Raw genomic sequence first — 8,397 nt, forward strand, 5'->3', positions numbered from 1 at the left:
CCTTCGCTAAAGATATCAGTTTTCCAGTTGATAAAATTTTTTTAGAAGAAATATTTCTGAAAAAGCAATTAATTGAGATAAAGTGCTGCACTATTTTGAGAAGGGTTTAACAAATTATCCTAGCAATTTTCCATAGGTCATAAAGTTGACTTATTCTCTAAGAGTACTCCTTGCAATACTTCTTTTTTTTAACCTTGCAAATTGGGCTAGAAGCAAAAGTTCCTTCTATTTTTCCCCCCTGAGTCCTTGATCTGACTTTTCTGACTACTTAAAGAGAAAAGTTTCTCCCACTAAGAAGGACCTACTAACTCAATATGTGATACAAGCTCCTCCTTCCATTTTAAGGGCCACTTTGGGAGCCACAGTTTACAGATGAATTTTTGAACCCAATGGCATTATATAAGGAAATTTGTATCAAGACTTGACCATTTTAACACTATTCCTGAATCGTATGATTGTAGCTCCTTAATAACTTAGTTAAGTCTTTGTACAATGTCCTTATCGTTACTAAAAGAACCTGTTAACAACTTTTATTTATATATTTCATCCAATTTCCCAATATTTCCTATGTGCCTTAAAGCTTTTTAATCTCTTAGTTATATCAAAATTATTTACATGACAACGTAGAGGTAGCAAGTGTCTATGGTATTTTTCTAAGATTCTGGAATTAATTTGAAAGTTAAATATTTCCTGTTAAGTATTTACCTTTTCTATTTCTCTCCAAAACAATCTTACATATCCCTACAGCCCCCATTAAAGTCTTGTGTGGCACATTGTGTGGCACTGTCCTATTTAGAAATGGTGTGTGTGTGTGTATTTATTTATTAGTGGAAAGAAACCTGGAATAGAAAAGCACTACATATTAGTTACATATAGCATATATAATTGGCATCATATGCCATGTATTTTATATTGGAAGATGTGCACCCAAACGCTCACAAGAAGCAGACACACTCATTTAGAGCTTTGTATTTCAAAAGGAGAAAAAACACTGTGTGAAAACTCAGAGCACACAGATGGTCCGAAGGCGTAGGTAGATAAAACGCCAACTTAACAAACCTTGGCTAAAAATCATATAATGTGGGAAGCTCTATGTCTAACTCCTGCTTAAAAGTATCTCAAGAGACAATTTCCAAGATAATGATATTCAAGGTGCAGTCATATTTACAACATTTATTAAAAGGCAACACCTTTCAGGAACAACAGCTCACTTTAAAAAAACATATGTATATGCATTTCATAAAATTTCTTACTGTAACAAGATGCTAACAGATGCGTCTGATTTTTGACTACTAATAGACCAACATGCCTTTTCTCCTACAATGTCAATCTTAGCAATTGGGTGTTCATAAGTTTTACATTGATAACAATTCATAGAACATAGATCAAATATGTTTACATTGCACAGATTGATATATCCTTTTTCATTCACAATTGTAAGTATCTTGGAAAGAAGCATAGAGTCTCACCTGTACAGAAAGAGAGGGCACTGAGGCAGACAAATATGTAGATTAGAGGAAGATGGCCCAGACCCTTGGCAGATTTTCTAAAGAAGAGTACCAGTGGATTCAAAAAGTTGATGCTGAAACTGCTTTCCAAACTCTTCTCCATGGCCTTTGCAGACAGACACAGAGCTCTCTAAATATAAAAGACATACAATTTCCTTTTAAATATTCTGATCTCCAACTACAATCACTTTTGGAAAACAATTGTACCTATGCATTGAGATAATAAATAGACACAGCAAGCATACAAAACAGTTTCTACTATTTGTCATTAAGTTCTAAGATTTGCTCCTGAATTTATCTTTAAAAATCCCATACTGCTGCTTAACTGGTATATAGTTTAGAGGCTAAAGGCAGGGTACCCTATGGCCAGATGATGAGTTATAAAATCAGTTAATCTTCAAACATGAAACAAATACATGAAATGAAAACTCCATGTGGCAAATTCTAATTTTTTCAAAGTAGTTGCCTACGTAATTCTAAAGGCTGCCTGCTTGACATTTGTTTACTGATAGCCAGCTGTGTTCACATATCAAAATTCTCAATACTGAAACCAGCCCACATTTGGGAACCATAGCATATTATGAAATTATGCAATGCAAGCAAAGCAAACTCAAAGCAAAGCATGCTAATTCAATGGCTTTTAAATGGAGGCTTTAGCCACTGTTTGAAAGTTAAAAGCATCCATGCAGAGACTTCTAGTTCCACCTAGGCTTCAAAAAATGCAGTCCATCTGCTAAATAGGTGGAACTAAATGTTACCACTTGCTTATTTGTACTTCCTAGCACCAGCCAGAAAACAAGATAGAAATTGGAGCGAGCAACCAGTTGAACTGCAATGAAAAAGTAATATTAGCCAAGTAAAAGCTGAGCTTTCTTTCTACTAGTAAAATGAGAAAGTGAAGGTTAGATAAAGTTGCAATCCTTTGCTTCCGGGTACAAGTAGTCCTCAATATATGCCCATAATTGAGCCCAGAATTAATGTTGCTAAGTGAGAAATTTGTTAAGTGAGTTTTGCTCCATTTTATGACTTTTCTTGCAACATTTGTTAAATGAATCACTGCTGTTGTTAAATCAGGGTTGTTAAAAATCAATGGGGAAGCAAGTTTCATTAACAACTGGATTACTAATTTAACAACTGCAGTGATTCACCTAACAATGGTGGCAAGTAAAGTTGTAAAATGGGGCAAAACTCACTTAACAAATATTTCACTTAGCAACAGAAATAAGTCGAGGACTACCCGGCCTGAAATAATTACAGAACATAGATTAACACCTAACAAGCAGTTACAAACAAACAAACAAGGAACTATCAACTCAATCAAGCAGTAAACAACTGCCCAACTAAGGAACAACCAAGGAGAAAACAACAACCTCACTTACACTGTAAATAAATAGAGAGCAAATCCCACTTCCTTCTAGCACTGAGGATATTAGCTAGTTGGGCAACAAAAATGAAAATATGTAAAGGAAAACAAACAAACTCAAAGTTGAACTCCACAGTGCAACCATGAGCTATATTCTCTTCTATTGGTAAAAAAAACCACAGTCCAGTCCATGGGTTACAAAAGTGTATACTTTGGTGAGGAGATCATAACAATAGATGAAGAAATTATGCCTCCACAAAGGCTTGCATTGTCTGGTAGGGTCACTAGCAAAACGCTGCATTTAGTTGCTGGAACTGAAAACCTGATGTAACTTGAAACTTTGGCTCTTTCCCAAAACAAAGCAAATTTTATAATCTGGTTATTGTACTTCACCATGGAAATTGAACAGTGGAGGGAAAAACAAGGCAAAATTATAATAAGAGGCAGCTACCATCTTAGGTAACTTCATTACTGCATTTGAACTGCCTCACTAGTAAATTTTGCTGGTTCCAGAATCTACTAGCAATTTAGTTCTGGATATTGTTAAATCAATCTAAATTCTGAAACATCATAAAATTCCCTTTTCTTTCCTATATAGAATAACCTATCCACATGGCAATAAGCACTGGGTTAGATTGGTATTATTATCCTAGAAAAAAGCATAGAAGTTTGTTCCTGATGACTTGGATAGCCTGTTCATCACATTATTGGATTACATAAGGGATCAGCCATGCCAGAATCAGTGCTTCTGCAATGGCTGCACATGAACAGAAAGTTCACCTGAAAAGCTCCTGAAATACTGCAGAGGATTCTCGGGTACATTTTCAGCTTGCATTAGGAGTCAACAATGCTGGAAGACATATGACAGCCTGAACTCCCATGTATGGCAGGTAGTCATTAAATTATGACAGCGAGCTGTCTAGTCTACCTATATCACAACACTGTTGAATTCATCTATGCCTTGCATCCAATTTTACGTTTTGCTCTAGGATGACTAACAGAATTAGGTTACTACTGCTACTATGCTCACCTTCGTTAAAACGTCTTGAGAACATAGGAAGAGATCAAAGTTCAGTTCTCTCTTCTGTAAATGTGGAAGTCTGCAGTATTTACGTGGCACTTTGTTGCGAAACAAGATATTCATCTGGTACAATAGTTCATATAGTTAGGTTGCATAAAACGGCCAAATTTAGGTACCGTGTTTCCCGGTAAGACAGGGTCCTATTTTCTTTTGACCCCCAAAGTAAGCACTTGGCCTTATTTTCAGGAAGGTCTTATTATTTTTGAGGTGCAGGAGGCGGCTCATGGCTGCTGCTGTGTTGCAATATTTTTGGGGGAGGGCTTATTTTTGGGGGAGGGCTTATTTAGCACATGCGCTCAAAAGCCTGATTGGGCTTATTATCCGGGGAGGTCTTATTTTTGGGGAAACAGGGTATTAATTGCAATCATATATCTAGACCTTTACTGATTACAAACTTTAACTCCAGCAGTTTTTTAACTCTTTTTATTACTAATGAGACAACAGGCTGTTATAAAAAAAAATCAGTTGTTTGCTTCTTGTAATGAAACAGTTATAGCATGATTTAAAGATACATGTAGGAGGTCAAACTGCAAAAGAACTCTTGCAGGATTGGGGGGGGGGGATTGGATGTTTTTAAGTATGGGCCATAGTCTAAATTACTCAGTAGATTCAATGTATGAATAACCTAACACCAATTTTTCTTTATTAAAATAATAGCATTTGGGATTTCTCAGTCATTTTTTTCTTAGTCACTTCCCCCTACGCTACCTTGCTGGTGAAAGGCACCAGCAAAAAGAAGTTGCTACTAGAACTAAAGTGAGGAGAGAATCACTGAGACTTTTTAACAAATAAGAAACAAACATGTTGCTAAGTGTATCTACATCTTCAATGCAGGGTCTTAAAATTGCATATGCAACTATAGCAATTTATAGCACTATATAGCAAGCTATAAAGTTTTGGCTTCTTTTAAAAAAATAAATGTAATAATGACCTGTCTGTGACACAAATGAATTAATGCATCATTGACCTACCAAGTACAATTTGCTATCCAAGTAAAACTGGAACTATCATTTATTCTCACTGCTGATTCAAAGGAGATGTTAAATGTATTCACTGAAGATATATAAGATGTACAGTATTTCACAATGTAAAGGTATACTTTCATATATAGCATATGAATATCTATTTATCAACATGTCAGATTTTTTTAATAAATGAAAAGGACTCCTTCTTATGCAGTTTAAAAACTTCGTGTCTATGCAAATGGATGCATATTCATTATTCATCAATATACCATTGCTCACTTGACTCAATTTAGGTTCATTACTGTTTTAGCAGAACACTCTATTTCGCAATTGTAAAGCTCTTAATACAGCAAATATAATTTACTGTTCAGTTACAAAAAAAACCCTTCCAAGTTAACTCTTTTAACAAGCTTTTAACACTCTGAAATATTTAACCAAAAAAGATGTTTGTATCCAATAAAATATCCGTATTTGAAAGGTTTGTCTTAAACAGCTCAAAGTTAACAGTTGAGGGATGCTACTTTTGAAATTTCTGATATTCTAAGTGATTTTCTCAGAATTTAAGATAAAAGGCTAACTTAAAACCAAGAAGTTCCTTTCTTCTCAAATAAATTAAATCATTTTTTAAATAAAAAAATCTGATTTCTAAATTAGAGCTGGTCCTGTCTATCACAGAATCTACTATTTGGGCAAGCTTTGATAGGATAAATAGAAAGTCCAGAAAAGTAACTCATAAAGAATATCAAAACATAATCTCACTGGAAAACTTTACTGCAACAGAAGTGGATAAATATTTCCAGTCAAAATAGTACTATCCACCTCCAACAGATTGCTTGGACAAAAGCAAAGCAAAATCAACAGTCTACAGAGACATAGTCTCCTTTGATAGGTAGGTACCTATCTAGCTAAATAAGTACCTACCTATCAAAATAACAGTAGACAGTATAAGTTATTTAGCTAAAAAAAAGCAGGCTCAGATATTAAATCTGATAATTTTAATCCATAAAAATAAGGTGTCATCTTCCAGCCAAAGTGAACTCTAGCACGTCTGAGGACATAGAGCATTTCTGTCTTCCTACTGATATTCAGCTAATAACTACATAGATTGTATTAATCCACTCAAGATGGATACAGTCAGTGGTGGGTTCCGGACCCCGCTGCAACCGGTACGATGCAACAGGGCCCGCCGTCTCCCGCATACACGCACGCAGCACATGCGCACACATGCGCAGCACATGCATGCGTCCTTACCTCCACGTCGTTCCAGCTGCTCGGTGGAGCGTCGCGCAGGCGCCGTACACTCTGTGCACATGCACAGAAGTGCCGAAGAGCTCAAATACAGGTCAGGAGCTCAGGCGGGCGGGCCTTCCGGAGCACTGTACCGGAATGGTACCCAGTGCTCCTGGCAGGCACCGGTACGCCCGTACCGGGGCATACCGCCTGCAACCCACCACTGGTGTGAACAACACAATTTAAACAAATACTTAATTGCCCCATAGTCTATACATGGCACGATACCTTACTCTACTTTTACACACACACACCCGATTCTTAAACTTACCATTTTACTTCTATTGTTATATGATTTTATAGATGGTTTAGTCAATTTCTGCACTGAAGAGCAGGGCTTTTCAAACTTGGCCACTTTAAGACTTTGGGGACGTCAACTCCCAGAATTCCCCAGCCTGCCGACTGGGGAATTCTGGGAGTTGACGTCCCCAAAGTCTTAAAGTGGCCAAGTTTGAAAAGCCCTACTGCAGAGGCTTCTATTGATGGTTCAGTAAGTTAAATGTGACTCTGGTGCTGTTTTGCTGTTCAATAACAGAAAGCAATGACTGACAGCATGATTGCCCAAGAGCCTCACAACCCCCCCCCCCAGGTTTTAACTCTCCGGAGGTAGGGGGAGGAAAAAAGTGGGGGTCACTCTTGCTTTGGGGAAGAATGAGGGGATCGGCCTCCCAGGACACCAGCTTCCGTCTGCCCTGGTCCGATCCCACAGCAGGCCGGTGAGAGAAGTACTCCACTCCTTTGCTCGCAATAAAATCCATTACGCCACCAGGCTTGAAATTTTAGGCCTGGACAACCTCGAACTTCTGATCTAAGCAGAGTACACAAAATTGTCTGCTATAACGTCCTACCTGTCAACGACTACTTCAGCTTCATCCTCAATAATAGACGAGCAAACAGTCGATACAAACCCAAGGTAAACCACTCCAAACTCAGGTGCAGAAAATGCAACTTCAGCAACAGAGTGGTCAACGCCTGGAATGCTCTACCTGACTCCGTCATTACATCCTCAAACCCCCACAGCTTCAGCCTTAAACTGTCCACCATGGACCTCACCCCATTCTTAAGAGGTCCGTAAAGGGGGCTTGCATAAGGGCACCAGCGTGCCTACCGTCCCTGTCCTACTGTTCCCCATTTATTTGTACTCATTTTATGTGTTCATGGCCATGTCATACTTTTTTACATCCATCTATTTGTACCAATCTCATGCGATCCATGTCTATACTAATACCTGTTACTTTGCACAGGCGGACAAATAAAATAAATAAAGTAGGCAGGCTCCGTTGACAGTCGGCCCTAGAGGGTTTTTTTTGGGGGGGGGGAAACACACGTGAACCTGGACCATCTCCCTCTGCGTCTCAGCCGCTCCGGAGACCCTGAACCCCCAGCGCTCCCAGCCACGGAGGCCCCAAGAGGTGCCCTGAGGGAGCCCACAAAATCTTGAAGGCGCCGAGGAAGCGCCAGGCCACCCAACCCATCAGGCGCTACTTACCAGGGGAGCATGGCGGGCCGCGCTGAGGGGACAGGTGTTCTTGGCGGACAGGTGAGAAGACGGGGAGCGAGCCCCTGAGGTAAACGGCCGGAGGGAAGAAGCGTCCTCCTGCCCATGGCCCTCCTCAGGGCTGAGGCTTTACCGCCGCCATGGCCGGGAGGTAGGCCGCAGAAGCTTCTTCAAACTCCCCCCTCCCGCCCTCCTTTAAACAGCCCCCCCCCCTCGCCTCTAAATCCTCCAATTTCGGAGGCTGAGCAACCTCAACGCCTCACGCTCTCTCCCTCTCCGCCCCCCCCTCCGCTTCTCTCCCTTCAGCCGGAAACGCAAAAAAAACACAAAAACACGTACGACTTGGCCGGCCTCTCCACCAATCGGCGACTGTCAAGACGAGAGGAGGCGGGGGCAGAGGAAGAAAAAAACACACCCTCCTCTCGCCGTTGCTACGGTTGCCCGAGCGAGCGCCTTTCTCGCCCCCCGCCCTTCTTTTCCTCAAAAGGGAAAGCGGAAAGAGTTGAGGGGGGGGAGGAGGAGAAGGAGGAGGCAGAAGAACGGGAAAACCCCCACTGTCGTTGCCCTTAGATGGCATGGCGGCAGCGGCTTCGCGAAGAGGTCGCAGCAAGGCGAAAGGGGATTGGGAGCCCGATTAGCAAGCCATCAAGGAATTGGCTAACGGGAGAAAAAGAGAGGGGGGGGGAAGTAGA

General features: G+C 40.4%; 1 protein-coding gene across 2 annotated transcripts in view; it reads right to left on the reverse strand.

Moving 5' to 3' along the window:
- KIAA0319L (KIAA0319 like) overlaps positions 1–8,154 on the reverse strand; it is a 60,567-nt gene extending 52,413 nt beyond the window's left edge. The window contains exons 1-2 of one of the 2 annotated variants that reach the window (XM_081962407.1): positions 8,045–8,154; positions 1,470–1,638 (exon numbers count right to left, since the gene is read on the reverse strand). In XM_081962407.1, the coding sequence (XP_081818533.1) occupies positions 1,470–1,611 (142 nt within the window). In that variant the 5' untranslated portion in view covers positions 1,612–1,638; positions 8,045–8,154. Of the gene's footprint in view, positions 1–1,469; positions 1,639–7,696; positions 7,909–8,044 lie in introns of those variants that run through there. The other variant, XM_081962406.1, reaches the window with a different exon arrangement.
- Positions 8,155–8,397: the final 243 nt, after the last annotated feature.

The sequence above is a fragment of the Natrix helvetica genome (assembly GCF_964273705.1).
Source record: "Natrix helvetica genome assembly, chromosome: 9".
NCBI classification, from domain to species: domain Eukaryota; kingdom Metazoa; phylum Chordata; class Lepidosauria; order Squamata; family Natricidae; genus Natrix; species Natrix helvetica.